This window comes from Zonotrichia leucophrys, chromosome 12 (assembly GCF_028769735.1).
Source record: "Zonotrichia leucophrys gambelii isolate GWCS_2022_RI chromosome 12, RI_Zleu_2.0, whole genome shotgun sequence".
In the NCBI taxonomy this organism is placed as follows: Eukaryota; Metazoa; Chordata; class Aves; order Passeriformes; family Passerellidae; genus Zonotrichia; species Zonotrichia leucophrys.
The window spans coordinates 4,661,383-4,680,946 of NC_088182.1; the positions used below are offsets into that span (position 1 = coordinate 4,661,383).

The 19,564-nt window shown below is 49.2% G+C and overlaps 1 protein-coding gene across 6 annotated transcripts in view; it reads left to right on the forward strand.

The window, feature by feature from the left end:
* Positions 1-19,564, forward strand: part of FRMD4B (FERM domain containing 4B) — a 132,410-nt gene that overhangs the window by 39,852 nt on the left and 72,994 nt on the right. For 2 of the 6 annotated variants that reach the window (XM_064724094.1, XM_064724091.1), the window contains exon 2: positions 1,273-1,526. The exons of 3 other annotated variants lie outside the window; for them this stretch is intronic. Coding sequence is in view for 1 of the 3 variants with exons in the window: in XM_064724088.1 (XP_064580158.1) it covers positions 14,495-14,656 (162 nt within the window). In the remaining 2 variants the exon portion in view is untranslated. Of the gene's footprint in view, positions 1-1,272; positions 1,527-14,148; positions 14,657-19,564 lie in introns of those variants that run through there. One more of the 6 variants, XM_064724088.1, reaches the window with a different exon arrangement.

The following is a 19,564-nucleotide window of genomic DNA, read 5'->3' on the forward strand; positions in this document are numbered from 1 at the left end:
CTGGGACATGGAGCTTGCTCTGTGTGACTGTGGGTAAAAATCTGGGAAAATGTTTCTATTTAGGATGCATGGGATTTTTGCAAGGGAAAATAGATGTTCTGCCTTGTAGTGTCTCATAAAGACGCTGCAAAAATAGTGAAGAAATGAAAAGGATGAAATCCATACATGAGGATTGAGAACTCTGAGGATAAATTGATCAGGGTTCTCCCAGCAGAGCAGTCCATAACAGGCCAGAAGCACAGATGCTTTAAATCCTGAGTGTCAGAATCTCCAAGTGGAGCGTTCTGGTTGCTGCAGGCAGGGCAGTGCCTCCTTTGGGGGTGCTGATTTTGCACACACCTCTGGGATGCACAGTGAAGCAGGTCAGTCTCTCCCCAAAAAGGTCTCTATTAGAAAGCTGAAATGCAGCAAAGCACAGGCACCAACAGTGCTGCAGTGAAGAAGGATGAGGTGTCCAGTGATTTCTCCCGAGGAAGTCATTTTATTGGGAGAAGTGAGAAAAAGCATCCCAAGGTCTGAGCTCATTGGGCTCTCTTGAGGAACTGAAGTGAGATTTTGTCTCTGATGGCATCAAGGGGGAGTACCACAGGCACAGGTGGGCCAGTGGCTCCTGTTCCAGGCTGGCTTGGCTGGAACCAGCCTTTCCCTTGCTCTCTGCTGGCTCAGAGCTGTTCTGGTGCATTTATGTGTGCATCCCTTAGGCAACAAAGCAGCTGCTGAAACCTGCAGCCATGGGAGTTGAGATATTCAAGGTGTAAGGAGAATATAACAGGTTGTCCTTTCAGATCAACTGGACCTTTTTGGTGGATCCTCTCTTTTCCTTCCATGGGAGATAAGGCAGGTTGTTTGTAAAGTGATGCTTTTGTCTGGCTTTCTTACAGCCTGTGACATAGATGGGGCTGGAGGGAAGAGAAGTGGGAACAAGACTCCCCGTTCCTGACTGAACAGTAAAATTAGGGCTGTAGAAGAGGAGGTGCTTATATGTAAAACAAAATCTGGGAGGAGAAAGGCTTTGTTTTGCTACAACTTTGGCATTGAAATTCTAGGTCTTGTTTTGCCCTTATTTCAGTCATCAAATCACCTCTTTGAGCGTAATTAGGTGCAAGCCTTAAATCCTGCGAAACCACTTGATTTTTTGGGTTTGGTTTTTTTTCCTCCAAGCTGGGGCAGGAGCGAACACATGACCTGCACCCCTCCCGTGCCGAGCTGGCCCTGAGCAGAGGCAGCAGCAACAGGCTGAACCAGTTTGCTCCCTGCTTTGTGTGCTGACAGGCGCTCTCCCTGCTGTCCCGCCTGCCCTGGGAGGTGCTGCAGGAATTGCCCTGCCTGCAGCCACAGCTCCGTGCCCAGCAGCTCTGGCCAGCCACAGCCACCTGGGGAACCTGTGCAGGACGGCCAGGACGAGGTGGGGACACTGAGAGGAGCATCAGCACACGGATCCAGGAGTTTTATGGCGTGTGGCAGAGGGTGAGGAGTGCAAGCAGCTTTTCCTTCCAGGAGGTGCCTGACTGACTGCTGAGGCTCAGGTGAGAGCAGCTTTGAGCTGATGTTAGTTGAACCTGGGGGGCTGTTACACCATAGGAGTTGGGGGGATGTGGTTGTTGGAGGCGCTCCTGGAGCTTGGGGCAGAAGGGACAGAGCATGAAGGGTATCCAGAGGCTTCTCCCAGGTTTATTTTGGGTGTTGCTCATGGCAGAGCTGCTCCTGGTGTGGTTCCTGAGGCTGGGCTGGTTGGTAGCTCAGCTGGCAATGATGTTGCCCATGGGTGTGAGGGGATGGAGGCTCACAGCCCCAGAACACTCAGTGCTGCTCCAGCTGAGCACAGAGCCCCACCAGCTGCTCTGCAGCAGAACAGCAGCAATTTGGGGCCAGATGGAGTGAGGGCTTTGCTCTGTACTGCCGGTCTGTCCAGCAGCAGCTCAAGGGAGCTGCAGATGGGCTCTGCACCCCAGCACTGGGGCCTGGCACCCCCTGAGCTCCCCATGGGGCTGTCACCCTTGGGGTCAGCTCTGTGCTGGGCTTTGGTCACTGTTTGGCATCTGAAACCAATTACACAAGAGATTGGGAGCTGCCCGACTGACATCTGAGGCTCTCACAAGCACTTGTGTACCAGTCCCTTGAATTTCAATCTAAAGATGTGGAACTGTTGGCTGCTTTTCTCCTCCTCCTTAATCATAGTGGAAAATTTGCAGCAACCCCCGGAATATTTAGAAGAGAAACTGCTGATGTAAATGTGCTCTGGCACAAGGCACCAACAGCTGGAAAATGTGCCTTCCCCTGCAATGTGTTAAGGATGTGTAGCATCATCAAGGGCTATTCACTGGAGCTGGCACTGTGAGCCTGTGCTGTGTGACAGAAAATAAATGTTCTGTCCCCACCTTTCAGTGGTTGTGTCCCCAGTGGGCAGTGGGGAGGTGACAGATCCCTTTCTCTTGTGACAGATGCTCTGCCCAGCAGCTCAGCTCTGCTGTGGGAGTGAATCCCTGCCATGGAAGCTGGCAGCAAGCAGATTGGGAAACAGATGGTGCTGTGCTACAATTTTACCTGCTGTAGGGCCAGTGCATCACTCAGCAATGCAGAAACTGGAGTTGCAGTCCCGTGGCTGCTGTGTTCCTGGTGGGGGGAGGCATAATTTGATTTCAGCAGCAGGGGAAGGGGGAAAGGATATCCAGTTTAACTCTTTTTATATTATTTTTTTTAACTCCATGAGGATTTGAAAATGTAGCACCAGCTAGATTTGGTTTTGAAGCCCAGAATTTATTTTCCCTTCCTGTGTGAATTCTAGCCATGAGTTAGTTCTGTGCAGAAGGGACAGATGTCCATCCCCATGTCCCTGCCAAGGCCACTGGGTGCCTGGGGAGGGTGGGAAGGACAGGGCTGTGATGGGAGGACAGTCCCCTCTACCTGTGCCCCTCAGGAGCAATGTCACTGTCTCTGCAGGCAGCCTGTGGGACATTGGAGCCCCTTTCAGCCTTCAGCTGGGCTTTCTTTACCCTCCCAAACCCCAGTCCTGGGGTTGTTCCCACCCAAAAGCTCCTGCCTGCCTTGAGGAACAGGTATATGGGGAGGAGGAGGGAATGAAACTGGGTGTAGAATGTCCAGCCAGAAGTCTCTGGAAGTTCTCCTTCCTCCTGATGTGGAACTGTAGGGAGAGGAGGACGAGGTGCTCTGGATGTCCCCTGTCCCCCTCAATCCACACGCACAGGATGGGAATTGAGTTTCTGGGAGCATCCTCCAAGACCAGCTGGGCAGGACAGAGTGACCTGCTCAAACAGCCAGGCAAAGGGCCCTTTGTGCTACAATTCTGCCCATTAATGTGAATGAGAACAGCAGGCTTTTAAAAAAAAAGTCAGTTTGATCCTCTGACCGGGCCTAATATAAGCACCCCAGCTCTACCTCCAAGCATCCTCTTCCTGCTCCAAATGGCTTCCTTTTTCCTTGGCTAAGGTCTCATGTCCTCTCCAAGGAGGAAGGGGAAAATTCATTATAATTCTGCACTCTTGGCCAAGTGAGGAATCACACCCATGAAGACAAATAGCCGCTAATTAGGGCCATGAGAAGCTGATTGAATCACAGCTCCGATAATGACAAGGGCAGTTTTCAAGTCTGCTTTACATCCCAAGGGGGCAGGGAGAGGGAAGCAATGGGATTTCTTCTTTTAGGAAGAAAAGAATTCTTCTTTGGGAAGCCATTTTTAGCCCCTCTTATCCATTAATTTAAAAGTTTCTCTGCCAACAGGTACTGCTCAGTGCTCAGCCTGCATTGTTTCCATTGGAAGTGAGGGGGGAACTGAAGTTATTGCCTGGGATAATTGTTAACAAATGCAGAATTCTCATTTGTGCCCGTTAAAGCAGGAATAACTTTAAAAGTCTCAGATTGACCCCCATTGGGGAGTTCATGCTGTTGCAGGATGGCCAAAGAGAGATTAGGGAGCTGTGGGGAGCCTGGCTGGGCTAAAGCCCCCTCACAGCAAGTCTGCTGTGCTTCCCTTTTTGCCAAGGTGATGAGGAGGGAAAAGCTAAAAGGAGATAAAAGCCAGAAGAAAACACTGGATCTGAAGTATATTGAGTTTTAACAGCCTGTTTTATCAACAGTCCTTTGGCAAAACAGGAGAATGGGCTTTACCATTGCCTCTCCCCAGTTAGCTACGAAATGAGTGACTGTGGGCTGAGGTGACACCCCTGCCTCTGCATCCTCATCCTTCATCCCTCCACAAGTGCTGGGATAAGTAAAAAAAAATAAAACCAACAAAAAAAAAACACCCACACAACAGTTTTTCCTGTGGTTTTGGCCATGGCCACCAGCTGTGGGGACAGATGTGCTGGCAAGGGGGGACTTGCTGTGCCCCCTGTGTTTGGTGGGGCTTGTGAGAAGGGGGTGAGGTGTGGGTGAACCCCACCTAGCAGGGACAGGGCTCCATACCCAGCTCCTCACCCTGTTTCCTGCAGGGTGAGGTCCTGCTGACCTCCATGGGCTGCCACAGCCCCCGTGGCCACCCCAGCTGTGCCCTCAGCCTTTCCCTCCCTCTTCCTCTCTCATTGTTTGTGTTTCTGACATTTCCCCACGTCACTGCTCCCACCCTGCAGCGTCTGATAGAGCTGCTGGCGTCAGGCCTTTCTCTTGGGGATTCCTTCTTAAAAAAAGAGGGAGAATTGCATCAGGACTAGATGCTTTCAAAGGAGGTTTGCTCAGTCTAAACTTCACCTGTCTTGGTGAGAAGAACTTGCAATTTCTGTAGCATCAGTGCAGATTTCTTGTCCAACTCCTGAAAGCTCCTGGGCAAACATGAGGGTGGCAACTGGATGAGGATTGAACTGTGTGGTGGCTCCAGAAGGAACCTTGTGGAGCACAGAGGCAGAATTCAGGTTTTTAATGCAGGTTTTGTTGACGACAGCTACATCAGCAGTGGGTTCATGACCTGTATGAGTTCCTGGGACTCCATAGAAAAAAATTATTTTTATATAAGTATATTTAATATAAGGGTGGCTTGAATAGCTTGGGTGGCTTGAATAGCTGATGACTGCAGAGTGCCTGCTGGGACTGAGGAGAACAGAGCAGTGGCAGGAGGAGCTGCAGGAGGTGAGGAGTCCCCACTGGGGTCACTGTGTTTGTTGGTGGGGCAGCTCATGGGGCTCCCAAGGCATGCCCAGCCTCCCCAGGAGCCTATTGAGGGCAGCTGGAGGCTTTCCACTGCTCTCAATGGGCTTTGGATGGAGCCCATGGCATGCTGCTTGTTTGTTTTGGATGCCTTGTGAGGATGAAAACATCCTTTCAATGGCTGCTCTTTCTCCTCCTCCTGTGGACCAGCTGCTCCTTGCACCCCACTGCCACACAGTGACCCCGATTTGGGAAAATGCCATGAGCTGCTCAGCTTGTTTCCTTCTCCACAGCCAAATTCAGCCAGGCTCACCTTCAAGAGATGCTTTGCACCAGAGCTCATCTGGTCTAACAACAAGACGTCCCAACCTGCCTCCTTTCAAATTTTAGATGGTTATTGCCCGTTGATTTGTCCAGAGCTGGCAAATGAGCACTTTACAGGTACTTTGTTAATAAAATGAGGCACTAATTGTTGTAGCAACAGATGAGACATTGTGAAATGTTGTTTTTATGTTTTCTAGCTCTGGAAGTGCAATTGCAGCAGACCTGTGCTCACAGAAAACATCAGTCCACAGCACCAAAAGTGCTGGCAATTTATTATATGGACTTACAGCACTAATTTATTTTTGCCTCTTCTATTAACAAGTGCTCTCTCTTTTCCCTGGTCAGTGATTGTCCCCTGGCTGGGAAAATGCACAGCTCTGCCTCAAAGGATGTGAACTGAGCTCACCTGCAGCAGGTGCAGCAAGATCTGTTGTTTTCAGGTTGTACAGGATCAAATCCCAGATGAAAACGTCCACAGGACCATTCTCTTGGGCGTGCTGGAGTGGTGGGGCTGGGGCCTGGGGCAGGTGGAGTGGATGCTGGTGTGACCGTGTTCACAGGGGTCTCAGGATGAGGGAAGAGACAAGGATTTGACTCCATTTTTCAGAAGGCTGATTTATTATTTTATGATATATATTACATTAAAATTATACTAAAAGAAGAGAAAGCATTTCATCAGAAGGCTAGCTAAGAATAGAATAGGAAAGAATGATAACAAAGGTTTGTGGCTTGGATTCTGTGTCCGAGCCAGCTGGGCTGTGATTGGCCATTAATTAGAAACAACCAACATGGGCCAATCACAGATGCACCTGTTGCATTCCACAGCAGCAGATAATCAATGTTTACATTTTGTTCCTGAGGCCTCTCAGCTTGTCAGGAGGAAAAATCCTAAGGAAAGGATTTTTCATAAAAAGATGTCTGCGACATGCTGGTGGTCCTGGAGAGCATCAGCTTTTATGCTGTGCTGCTGCCCTCATCCCTGCTAGCCAGCAGCCCTGGGGATGGACTACTTTAAATAAGGATTTTGATGGTATCAGCATTGGTGCTCTGCTGTGCCAGATGCTGAATGGCCACAGAAGTGAATCCTGCCCTGGGTTTGTGGTCTAGAACTGGGGATGGGGAGAGGAAGCACAAAGGCATCCAAGATGTTGTCTTGGTTCGTGTTTGATGGAGTGCAGTGATCTGAGCTCTGTCATCTGCTACACAGGGAAGGGCAAGTCCTTTCCTGGGTGCACCTTCCCTGGGCTGGGCATGACCCATAAAGCCTAATCAAGGGCAGAGCCTTGCTCTGAGTCATGATTTTTCTGGAGGCTACAGCATCCTGAGTTACTCATGCTAAGAGAATGAATGCACTGAGGATATAATTATGAGAGTTAGATATCACTTATTCTCACTCTTTAAAAGATTCTTGTCAGGAAACTGGTAGGTTTAGGCTCTTATTTTTGTCTGTGTCCATATATATCATGCAGAATGCTGCAACTTTACTATCTCATTTATGCTTCCTCTTACAGAGCTGTAGATCTCTGCCCAGTATTTATTTATGCACTAATTCTGCCCCATTTGCCACAGATTAACGAGGCTATAAAATCATCATAAAGCTGGGGCAGCCCTGCTTTTCCACGCTCCTCACGTGCTTCCATCTCCTGTGAAATGCTTCACCCAGCAGTAATTACCTGGCTTCTCCAAGCTCCCTTTAATGCCCGAAATGAGGGAGACGCTGCTGCCCCATGTTTGTCTGGGACATTATCAGGGCAGTGGCAGCATCCAGGGTGGTGCCTGGGGGAAGCTGGGCAGGTGTGGCACTCAGGGTGTCCACCTGAGTGACCAGAGCTGGGGAGGAGCCCCTCCTGCAGCCGGGGACAAACCGGTGGGGCTGGATGTGTCACCTGCCTGGAACCCTTTGGTCCTGCAGACTTGGGACCTGCCAGGTCTCTGATAGGACCCTGAAGCACTTCATGGCTCCAGAGAGGTGATGGGCAGGGGAGTGTCCAGCCACAGAGAGAGAGGGACCTGGCCCTGCTGCAGCTGCTGGGAGGTGAAGGGACTGGAATGACTCACCTGAGTAATTGGGCACAGGAGGTGGAATTTTGTCAGCATGGTGTGTGAGTGCATAGCAGATGTTACAGTTTTGCCTCCAAAACTAGGATGTTGGAAGTATTTTGTGCGCTTTATTTCTCCCCCCTGCCAGTCTGGGGGAGGTAGGGGTACAAGACTACTGAGATTGGAAGTGCAGAGGGTGTTCTGTCTCTCTGTCATTTATTTTCATGGGGTGTAATTTATTTTCACGAGGCATAATTTGTTTTCAAAGGTTCGCTTGCCCTTTGCTCTGCAGGGTCTCAGTCCCTCTTTGGAGGCTCTTTGTTCCTTCTCAGGCTTGGGGACCATCTCTGAGGGCTGGTATTGGGTTGGGAGGCACAGCACAGCCTGCATGGCAGTGACAGTGACCTGCTGCTGGGCTGGGACCTAGTTAGGGAACACTGAGGTGAGTTCAGCACCTTCAGGTAGGTGCAATCAGAAGCTTGGAGAGGAATTGCTTTTCCTGCCCCAGCTTGCAAAGGCAGCCACAGTCTGTCCCCCTGTGCTGTCCCTTCCCGTGGATGTTTCCCAAAAGAACAGCCCTGATCTGGGGGTTAGAGTGTCCTCCCTCTCACAGGGGCTGCTGGGCTGAATCATTTCCTCAGGGAAGCTCTGGGTGAGCCCTCTCTCTTGGTGGTGCCAACCTCTGCAGCTCTGAGGATGCTCCACGGTTCCACCCTGTGCCATTTGATCTCTGGTTTCCTCCAGATGTGACCTGGGAGCAGAACCAAGAGCAGGATGGTTTCCCATGTCGCTGGTGATGACTGTGCCCTCCTGAGGGAGCTTTCTTTGAGAAGGAAACCCTTCCCACAAGAACAGGAGGGTGGTTTTCCAGCATCCTGCCCCATCCTGGAGCAGGGAGGGCAGTGTCACATCCTGAGCTGTGTCCCTGGGCAGGTCTCTGTGCCCACAGAGGTGCACACAGTGCTGGTGGCTGGGTTGGTGGCAGCCTCCCTGCTGGTCCCCATCCTGCTCTGCTGGCCATCACCATGCAGCTGAGAAAGGACAGAAACCTGTATTTAGAAACCATTCCCAGGCTGTGTTGTGTGTGACAGAGACAAATCTTATTTCAGCTGGAGATCAAACTCTTTTCTCCCATTTCCTCACCCTACTTTCCCCACAGGTCTGGTGTTTGTTCCTGCTTGGTATCTTTTTGTTACAAACTGACTTTGAGGCTGTAAAGTTCTCCCACCTTAAAAATACAAATTTAAATTTATAAATTAGAAAAATTTAAATTTACAAACATTTAAATACAATTTGTGTGTAGCTACATGTTAATAGTGACCTGTGTTGAAGTCCTGCTGCCAGATGTCACGTAGCCTCCTCGAGCATCCCCACCTGATGGTGTTTGGACACGTGAGGTTTCAGTGAAGCCAGTGGAGCTGTGCTAAATTACAGCCCTGCTGCACTGGCCACAGGCTGTGGAGGAACTGGGTTTATGATCTGGGAACTGGGTGATGTTGTTCTGCTGGTGATAGTGTGGCAGTGCAAGGTGATAAACCCTGACTCTGAAACTGGAGCATCTGCTGCTTGTTTTGAACCTGACCTGATTTTGTACTTCTGGCTATGGCAGGTATGAAATTTGCTGTTTGAGGAATCAGACAGCAGCTGCTTAATCATTTATGAAGTTAAAAGACTGTGGCACTTCATTTCTGATGGAAGTGCTAATTAGTTTACTGTGGAATCCAGACTGCAGGAAATTTGTGTTTCTGGCACAGTGGCTGTTCATCTTTGAAAGTGTGTTCATCACGGTGTTGTGTTTATATTATTAGTGTAGAGCAATATAGTACAGCCCAGGCTCTGTGAGAGGAGGGAAAACAGCAGCACCTCCTTTAGAAATATGTAAGGCTGCTGTTAAATTAGCTTATTAGAGGCTGCCTCATCCAAATGGGCATCAGCCTCCCTCTGGAGCTGTGCATTATTTTGGGTGTAGTTGTGGCTTTCAGCTACATCAGGCACTTGACACAGGTGCAGTTCAGTGGGCAAAAACTGGGAGTTTAAATTCCTGGTGTAGAATCTGATAAATAAATAGCTACACTGGATGCTGTTGTTAGCCTTAAAGTAGAGTAGCATGGCCCTTTCATTCTTTCTAAATTAAATTTTGATTATGTGAATGACAGTAAATAAATCTTTGAGGAAGTGTAGCCTTAGTTTCTGAGAGATCCCCAAATTAGTGCTATACAAAGGATTAAGTAGGTTACTTAGAGGCACATTATGATTAATTCTTTTTGATAATCTCAAGGAACAAAACTGGTTTGGAAACACTTTTACCAGAAGTTGAATCTTCCATCAGAAGCTCTCGAGCAGGGCAGGCTGGATTACAGATTTATCCTGTGCACTGGTGCTGCTGCTTAAGCATCTTATGTACTGAGAGGTTAGAACATCAAAGAGAGGGTGCCCAGTGTCTGCATTTCACTTTATATTTAAGTTGGTAATTGAGGGCCAGAGTGTAGCAAAACCGATTTTTGAAAAGTCACTTCATCTTTATTTGGGGTTAATTGCATTAATGCTCACAGCTTGACAGGCTTGGTTCATGACAGGAATTTAAAAAATAAAATTGTAGGGGATATGCAGCCTTCAGCATTGTCTGAAAGTCCTAATTCCCAAGTAATCCTGTTGTTCATGCTCATGAAACCGCCTACAAAACAGCACCTTTGAGCAGTGCTTAAGTTTATTTTTAAAGGCAGTGCAATTGTGTGCTGTTGGCTTCTAACTTGAGCAAAATGGGAAGATTTTCATGCAGATTTGCACAGAGGTTTGTACAGAAAGGAGAAGCACGTCTGGGTGAAGGAGGATGAAGTGGGGCTGCAGCTGGTTCCTGGTGGCAATTCAGAGGACAAGGAGGTTTTGGGGTTCTAGCACAGATCTCAGTGATGCTTCTCATTTTCCTGGGTGGGCTCAGGGCTTCAGGGCTGGAGCCCTTGGAGTGCAGGTAACAGCAGATGTCAATAGTGGTGTGTGCCATGAACAGAATTGTCTCTCATAACTTTGTGAGGGCTCCTTGTGGGTTTATTTTTGTGTTCCCTGAACTTTACTGCTCACTGTACAGAATGTTACAAATACTGGCTGCAATCAGGGTAATCAATATGAGTGCAGAGTATGGATTAGAGCATGTTTGCAAGCTCTGGTCAGGACAGACATCTGTGAGCCTGCAGAATTATTAGACATTTTATGCATCTGCACAATAACTCACCTTTTTTTTTGTGGAAGGTTCAGAGACTGAAAATGATCAAAGCTTTAATTTCATTTGCTGTCACCAGGGACTTTGTGTGTGTGTGTCCTTTCCTGTATGCCTAATCAAAAGTCCTGTCTAGGAGCAATACTGCATTGTAGATTTAAAAGCACATTGATGCTCTTGTCCTCTTGTCCTCACAGGCAGATGAATTCTTTATTCATCTTTATTCTTGACTTCAATATGAGCAACTTTGAAAAGAGGAGCAGCAATTCAGTTAAGCCTCATTCCATTAATTTTGGCATAGAAGATAACATGCAAGGAAGCCTGAGAATCCACTTGGGATCATCTTTTCCTATTATGTTGGTAGCAAACCTTTGTTCTTTTTATTACTCATTATTCTGGATCTGCAGTCAATAATGTGAGGAGAAGCATGAGTCTGCCACACATCAAGTTTTCTGTTGCCTTTTCAAGTGACATTCTCCTTAGATCACTGTTGTGTAGGCTCATTCCTTATCAGCAGTGAGTGCTGTGTTGTTCATATGAGTGCACATCAAACACATCTGCAGTAGCTGTCTCCTGTGCTCCCCTGACAGTGGTACATGGATCTACAAAGACATTTTCTGAGGGCTCTCTCCCCCTCCTTCCCCTCACAGAATAGAAATCTGGATGGTACAGCCTTTGGAAACCACCTGGGTATTTATCCTGCTGCCTTTCCCTTGCTGAATGTTGTTTTCTGTTCTGACTCTAAGGAGCCTGGGTATTATTTAGGTATTTCAGACTAACCCACATGCAGTCAGGTTCTTAGAGTGGAAGTCAATAAAAGACTCAGACTGATGTGAATGGATAATTCATCAGCTGCATATAACTCCACCCAAATTATCCTGAATTGCATTTAGCTGCTGTTTGCATCACAAACTTCTTTTGCTTTTTATTTCTGTGTGTGTTTAACACTGCCCAGGTTCAAGGGACAGTGCACTCCTGCTCTTGGGTCAGCTGGGAAGGTGAACACTGGGTGGGACTTAATTCTTGTTTTATCACCTAGGGATGAAAAAATGGGTGAAGTTCCTGTTTGTGAGACTGGACTTGAAGTCTGTGTGCCCTGAATGAGGGTGGAGAGAAGGTTCTTGCCTTGCTCCAGCAAACCCATGGAGCTGTAACTTTGCTGTAGGAGCATAAAGCCTGCGCAAGGTGATGGGAATATTGATGGAAAAGCAGCTGGGAGCACTGAGGAGAGAAGGCTGAGTACCTCTGGCTCTGCCCTCTGAGATGGAGCATCTGAGGCCATTGCTCAGGCTCACAGGAGCTTGTGAAGCATATAAAAAATTGTGCAGAAATGCAGGTTCAGTGTAAAGATACCACGGATCATAGAACTATTGAAAAAAACCATGCCAAGAAACCCAAAACCAAAAATCCTAGCACAAATCTGCTGTGCTCTGTTAAAAGAGAGAGTCATCATCCTTATTTTTCAATCTAGTTAGGTAATGGGGGAAAACAAGCAAAACAAAAAGGCACTGAGGGCAGCAGGCACAGCACAAAACCACGTAAACTTTTCCTAGTGGGCTGGTTGGATTTTCCTGGCACAGGACAGTTCCCTGCACTGTTTCTTTAGCTACAAAGGTCCTTTTCTTTTCTTTTAGAAATGGCACTTGAAAACTGAATCTTTTTTTTAATCTCTGTTTAAATTTGGGTATGACTTGACCGCAGTGAGCGGATGCCATTGGAGATTTTCCTGGCTGGTTCCTCTCCAGAGCTGTGTTCTGAGAGGGAATGGCAATTCCCTGCTGCCCAGCCTGGCACTGCTGCTGGCTCGGGTTATTGGAATAACCCCATGGATGTTTGTCACCACTCTCTCCCAGTGGAAGAGGGAAACCTTTTCTATTTAGTACCTGTGGATTGCTGTCAAAGTCCTCCAAACACAGTGGTGGGCAACACTGGAGGAGGAAAAATTTTTTGTGGCTACAGGCTCTGAGTAATTCCAGGAGATGATAAAACCCGTGGAGTGGGAATATGGATGCTAGATTTCAATGTAGAACCCAAATCTTTGCTTGTCTCTTGTTACAAGCAGCCGTATCCTCCTCTGCTTGGGCTCACTTTGCAGCAGCTTATTACCCATTTGAAATGTGGTCGTTGTTTTCCCTGTGTAAAAGCAAAGCTTGGAGTGACCAAAACCCCCTGGCAACAGCACAGCCAGGGGACACCAGCACCGAGAGCACCAGGGCTGCTTTCACTGTGCCATGCATGAAAGGGAAGAGGGAGATCTCGGAGACACAGGTCCCCAGCCTGTCTCAGACAGGCAGGCAGGCATCTGCCTGCAGAATTACATCACCCAGCTGCCACGGCAGCGCTCACCGTGTGCGAGCTCCTGCAGTTGGGAGCAGGCTGATGAATAAGGGATGCAGTGGGGTTTGTGAATGCTTCACGAACTGTGCTGTGGGCACACAGGTGTGCTCCTCCCTGAGGGCATTCAGGACAGGCAGGCAGTGCCCATGGGGAGGTTTGGTGGGATGTAGCTCTCCCACCCAGCCCGTGTGCCGGCTGTTCCTGCTCCTTTCCATTCATTGCACTGCACAAGAGCTTGCTCTTACAGGTCAGCCTCGCTGATGATTTTAGCCAAAAATCCTTGAATCGATTCTTCAACAAGGTGCTGATGGTGGCTTCTGTCCCAAAAAAGCTTAGAAAATGTCAAATCCTTTGAGGAGGGGTTTAAAAAGATTAATCATCTTTTGTCTTCCACCTTCCCTTAGCTTGTAATAGGGAAAAGGGCTCAAATGGAAGGTTTGGGAGCTTTAACACTTTAACCTCAGGAGGGCAGGGTGCTGTTTAATTGTAAACTGGCTCGGGGCAAGGCTGGAGTCTCTCGAGGGTGATTATTGCAGTGTTTATTTGCTGCGGGCTGTTGTGAAGAGCTCGGCTACAATGCCCAGCTTTGTTTTTCTCATGCAGCAAGTGCTCTGTTAATGGAGTTAGGTGAAGAGTAGAGTTTAATCATCTCTTCAGCTCGTTTGGGGTGTTTTACCCATATGATGCAACAGCCGGGGGGAAGTGTTGAACAGAGGGATGGCTCTGTGCTGTCAGAGCTGGAGAAGTTGGTACATCTGTTTTACTGCGAGGCACTGGCACAAGTTGTGTTCAGAGCCAGCTTGGATGGGGCTCTGAGTAACCTGATCTAGTGGAATGTGTCCCTGCCCATAGTAGCAGGAGGTTTGGGACAATATGAACTTTAAGGTCTCTCCCAAGCTATTCTATTTCTGCAGGACTGATTCGCCACCCTCCCCTCCTACCCCTCCCTGCTTCCCTGCGCTTGCTGGTTTCCCGAAGTGCCTTTTTCAAGTGGGATTTCTGCTGTATAATTTGAGCACGGGCTCCGCCGCGAGAAGACGATGACAGCTTTGTTCCCTGTATAGCGGATAATGAGGTGTTGGAGGCAGACAGCTCGGGATTCGCGTGTGCAGCGCCTGCCCAGCTCACCGGAGTGCGGCATCGCTCAGTGCCCTCCTCTCCTCCCGCAGCATCTAAACGGGCTCCTTGTCGGGGCATATGGCAAAAGGGTTAACATTTAATTAGGAAACACAGTGCTAGCTAGCGGAGCTTAACGGAGCTTTATATAAGCTGCTGAGGACAAGGCTGCTGTGTGAGCTGCTGGTCGCGCCGAGCTACTGCAGCCGCTGGCTGGGCGTCAGGAGCCGGGGCATGCCTGGGAATCTGCCCAGGAAGCGCCGTGAAAGAGGAGTTTGTTTGAAGGCTCGACCCCGGCTCTGAGCGGCAGCATAAAGCCGGGCAGCAGCCTCATGCCAGGCGTGTGAGCAGCGCGGCGCCCAGCCCATGGCTCCGGTGCTGATGTGCGGCGTGGAGGATGTGCTGTTCAGCGGCGGCCGCCTGCTCTGGACCGTCACCGTGGCCGCGCTGCGCCGCTGCTACTCGGCCCGGCTGCGGGCGGCACGCCAGGCGCTGCGAGCCTGGTGCGGCCTCCGCGATGTCTACCAGGTAAAAATCAATATATCCAGCTCAGCGTCCCGGCTTTTCCCCGCAGCAGCGTCCCGGCTTTTCCTTCCAGCAGCATCCCGGCACCTGCCCCCGTGCGTGTTCTCTCTCCGATGGGCTGAGGAGCATCGAGGCGGTGCTGGGAAGGTGCTCGGAGGGTCCCGAACTGGCTCTGAGCTGGTCCCGGTGTTGCTCTGCAAGTGCTGGCGTTCAGGGGTTGGGGGGATGCTTTCTGTGCCAAGTGTGTTTTGTCAGTCAATCCACAGGTGTTTTGGCCAGCTGCCCCCCATATAACACACCCTGGGAGCCCTTCTTGCTGCTGTCACCATCCGTGCCCTCGGGATTTTGGGGCAGAGCTCTGGGAGCTCCTCTCTGCCTGTGCCCTCTCCCATGGGAGAGCCTGGCTGTGGCTTTTCTTGCTGTGTTTGTGTCACTGAATAGCGGCAGCTTGTAACGTGATAGTCCTGTGCATGGCAGAGGGATTGCTGCTCGGGAGGGATGCAGTGGGTCCTGGAACAGAGGGATTGCTGCCTGGGGGGGATGCAGTGGGTCCTGGAATGGCAACTGGGGGGCTCCCCTCAAGCACAGCCCTGTACTTGCAGTCACTGTGGTGTCCAGTTGCAGTGAGGGTGGTGTCACTCCTTCTCCAGTCTGTTTTTGCTGGCATTATTTATTTCTGTGTGTCTGTATTTCTGTTTCGCATGTGAACTTGTGCTGCCTGCTCTCAGCCTCACTGTGTGTGTTTGCTACACCCGGGTGAATGTTTCAAAGCAGCTTCTCCCCTCTCCCTGGTGTGTTGCAATACAGAGAGTGGCACAGCTCGTAGCAAACAGCTCTCCAGAGCCACCGGGATGCAACTTCCATGGGAAAGTCCTCATGCTAAGAGGACATCTGTGCCTGTTTAATCCTAAGGTGATCTGCTGGTATTTAGCTTTAGGGAGGGCTCAGGAGTGGGAGAGCAGCTTTGCAGTGGTAAATGTACCAGTGCTTGGCTGTACCTTGGGCAGATTATGTGTGGAAGCACTGTGGGGTGTGTCTGACACAGGTGTCACTGTGGATAGGGATCCATATATGGATCATGATTGGTTAGGGAATGCAGGAGTAAAGGTGTCATTGCTCGTCCTTTGCCCACCTTTACTGACCTGTAGGGATGTGGTGGGATGCAGCCTTGACTCTTTTCTTCCTCTCTAGCTGCACCTGTGCTGTGTGGGTGTTATTTTCAGGGTCCATTCACATACAGAGCATGCAGCTTAGACTGCCTTCCCTCACCACTGCATCCCCATGGAGCTAAAACCCCATCCCTCCAGGGCTGGAATAAAGACTCAGTGAGCACCAGCTCAGACAACAGCTGTATTCACCCTGTTCATCATACTCCGATGGCTGGCTTGAGGTGAAAAGAGATTTTTTTTTTTTTTCTCCATACACAGTGTAGCTGTATCTCTGCCCAAACTTACTGTGTCCTAGTGGCTGCTTTGTCTTGTCTTTTCTTTATGAAAAGCATTGTGTGCCAGTGTCTGAAAGTGTGAAAATGCGTAAAAAGAGGAGATTGGGGATATGACAAAGGGTGAAAAGAGGAGATTGATTCTTCTCTCAACCTTGAGCCAGGGAAGTGGACAGGGAGTGCCCTTCCCCTCTGCCCACAGCTTGTCCTGCTGGGGACAGACAGGCAGGGACCTGTTGCTCCTCACCTACTGCTCTGAGAGCCCTCCCTGGGAGGTGAAACCTGGCAGGGGCAAAGCAACGCTCACATTTTAACATCAGGAATTTGCCAGTGGCAATTTGGGGTGTGTTAAAGTGAGATGGCTGAAGGAAAGCCCTGCAGCCCTTCCTTGCTGGGTTGTGTAACACTCTGCTTTTTGTGCTGGTCTTGGCTCTCAGCTGCTCAAGCCTCTGGCTGAGTCCAGTGAGTGCAGGACTGAGCACACAGTGCTAAAGGTCACCCAACTGCTCAGATATCAGAGCCTTGCAGGAATCAAGTTGGTTTTCTTAATTTTTCGAGCACTTCAAGCTATGGAAACAGCTAGAGACAGTGACCCCTGCTTACAGGGAGGCACTCTGAGCCACCCTGGGTTGCATTTCTTCACCTCAGGCTCAGTGGAACAACAGAAGCAGTGCAGAGCACTCCATGGGGCTGTTTCTCTGAGGAAGTGGATGTTGCAGTGTCTGTGGGACAGGGCTGTAATTTTGAGTGTGAGATTTTGTGTCCCATCATTATCACAGATCCTGCATTGTCCTGAGCAAATTGTTTTCCTCTGTTCCCCTGTTCTTTGTGGAAAGGGTATAGCAGCACTCCTTCCTGCCAGGGATGCTGGTTGTCCTCTCAGATTTTTTCCCCAGAAGTCCTGTAGTTATTGCAGCACCATGAAAATACCTTTTTGCTCTGTGTTCTTATTAAAATTAACTCCTGGACAGGTGCTTAACATTTCCCACCTTGGCTTCATGGAGAATGCTCATATTTGTGTGGCTCCTTTGCATTCATATTCCAGATGTGAAAAATGCCATGGGTATCATACAGAGGTTTTTGTGGTTCAACATGGGCTTTTCCCCTCTCTGAGGGCTCCCTGGACTGTGCATGGTGTGACAGAGCAGGACACCAGGCAGAACTCGGAGCACTGAGCTGCGTGCAAGGGATGAGCAGGGTGAGGTGAGGTGACAGGCACTTGTGCTGCTGATCAGCCCTGGAAGCCTCAGTTTGCTTTGATTAATATTTGGGCATCACATTTTGTGGGCCACTGGCTGTTTTTGTGTGAGTTGGGTGCTGCCAGTAAGTCTCTATTTAGTCACCAGTACATTTTTGTGGAGAAAGGAAAGCAAACAGGATTCCTTCTCCTTGGGGTGGCACGTGTGTTGCTGTGGTGAGGGGGATTTTTAGTCTTTTTAAATTATGAAATATTTGGTAGGCTGGTGGGAGAGCTGAGCTGGAGCTGCAGCACAGAGAAGCCCCAAACTCCTCTGTGTGTCTGAGCAGGGTCCCAGCTGTGTTTGGGAGCTGGCAGGTGCGGAGGTGGTCACGGGGCAGGCTCCAATCCTCTCTGCCAGCATAAAGCCCTTACCTGCCTTAGCAGCTTTAAGCACAACTAAAACCCACCCCAACAAGCACAAACCAGCCTTTGTCAGTCACCTTCTCCTTGGCCTTTGTGTTTCTGGCATGTGGATGTGGGAAACCTTTTCCAAAGGTTTCACCTGTTGTCTCACCTGGGCACAGCGACTTCACTCCAGCCTGGGCACTTCCCCAAGCTGATCCTTGCTCAAGGATCCTTCCCATCATCAGTCAGAAGGGATGTCCTGCTTGCCCAGAGCCCACTCATCTGGAGGAGGCTGTGAGCCAAAGCACTGCTGGGGTTTCCCATTTCCCTCTGAAATAACCCCAAACCCCCAGGAGGGGAGAGGCTGCGCAGTGTGAGAGCTGATTCTCTGAGCCCTTGGCTTCTGTGCCAGGGAACATTGTCTTGTCCGTGGCAGGGAGCATTGAAAGCCTGTCCTAGAAATAACAGATTTGCAGAGACAGCTGATGGAAAAGCTGGCACAGGTTGTTTTTCTAACAGCAGCGAGTCAGTGTGAATTATTGGGGCTGTTAGGGAAAATTCCTGGAGGAGAATTTGGCATAGAAACCTTTATTCAAGGGTTCCCATTTCCTACCAGAGAAAGGACTGAGGGCTGTATTTTGTTGTGGAGCTCTGGCACATAGTGCTGTGGCTTTTAGGGGTCTTCCCAGAGCCCCTCCTGATGCCTGAGATGGGACAACATGGCATTTCTAGGTGTCCTGATGCTATTCCCAAAGAAAGCTTTCTGCAGGACCCTCCATGTGCTGGGTTTATAGGCCACCTGTCTTAGATTTAATTATAGGGCAGTAAAACAAAGTGAAATTTTTATATAAATGAGGTTAATAAGCAGCTGCAAGGCCAAAGACTTCCAGAATCAACATTTATCCTGTGTTTAGTTACCTAGATTACCACTGACATGAAGTTTTCCTCTGAGATATCAATGCCAGTTGCCACCAGTACATCCCACAGCACAGTGATTCCTCATTGGGGTTAAGCAGGAATGGGACACGGCATCAAAGTCTATTTAATGATGCAGCCAACTCTTAAAAATTAAAAACTGGTCAAGTGAATGGTTTAGGATCAAGGTTGAGTGTGTATCAGTCAGTCTGCTCCACACAAAGTGGTAAAAAAATGGGGAAAACTGTTCCCAAACTCCCTGCAGAATACAATGGCAGGTTGAGATTGATCTGCTGGATGTGCAGCCAGATATGGGAGCATCTCTGTGATGAAGCAGTTTAGGAGTAACTGAAATTACCAATTGCACAGTAATTAGCTGATAAATTATGGCATACCGGTGTAAACTTTTCACATGGGTCTTTTGGACAAAGTGCTTTTTAACCTCTGAAAGGTCATTTCCTCTGCATGAAGTGAAAAATGTTGCTGATGAAGCACAAGAAATCAGCTTTGTCCGCGTGTCTGGCCCTGGTACCTGGGGTGGGAGAGGAAGTGGCTGCCTTGTGTTTCCTCCAGAGCTAACGTAGTTGGTTTGGATAGTGAGCACCATGCTTCCTCTGCTGCCACACCTTAACTTTCCATTATGAAAAGTGCTGACAACAGATTGAGGTGCCTTTTCTCCTTTCTCTTTTCACCATGATGAAAAGCAGTGCTGGAGTGGTGAGGGAGGGCATAGAGCTGGGGCTGTGCTGTCAGGGCAGGACTTTGTTCCACACCAAGAGTGATGCTCAGAAGAAGCATATCAGGTGTTCTTACAGTTCAGGGCTTTTCAAAGGGAGCTTGAAAACCTTGTTAGAGGACACTGAATATGTGTCTGTGTTCCTTCAACTGGGGATTACTGGTTACCCTGGGAAAGCTTTGCTCTGGCTGCTTTCATCCATCCCGCTGTTTTTCTTTTGGAAGGGGTCTGGTC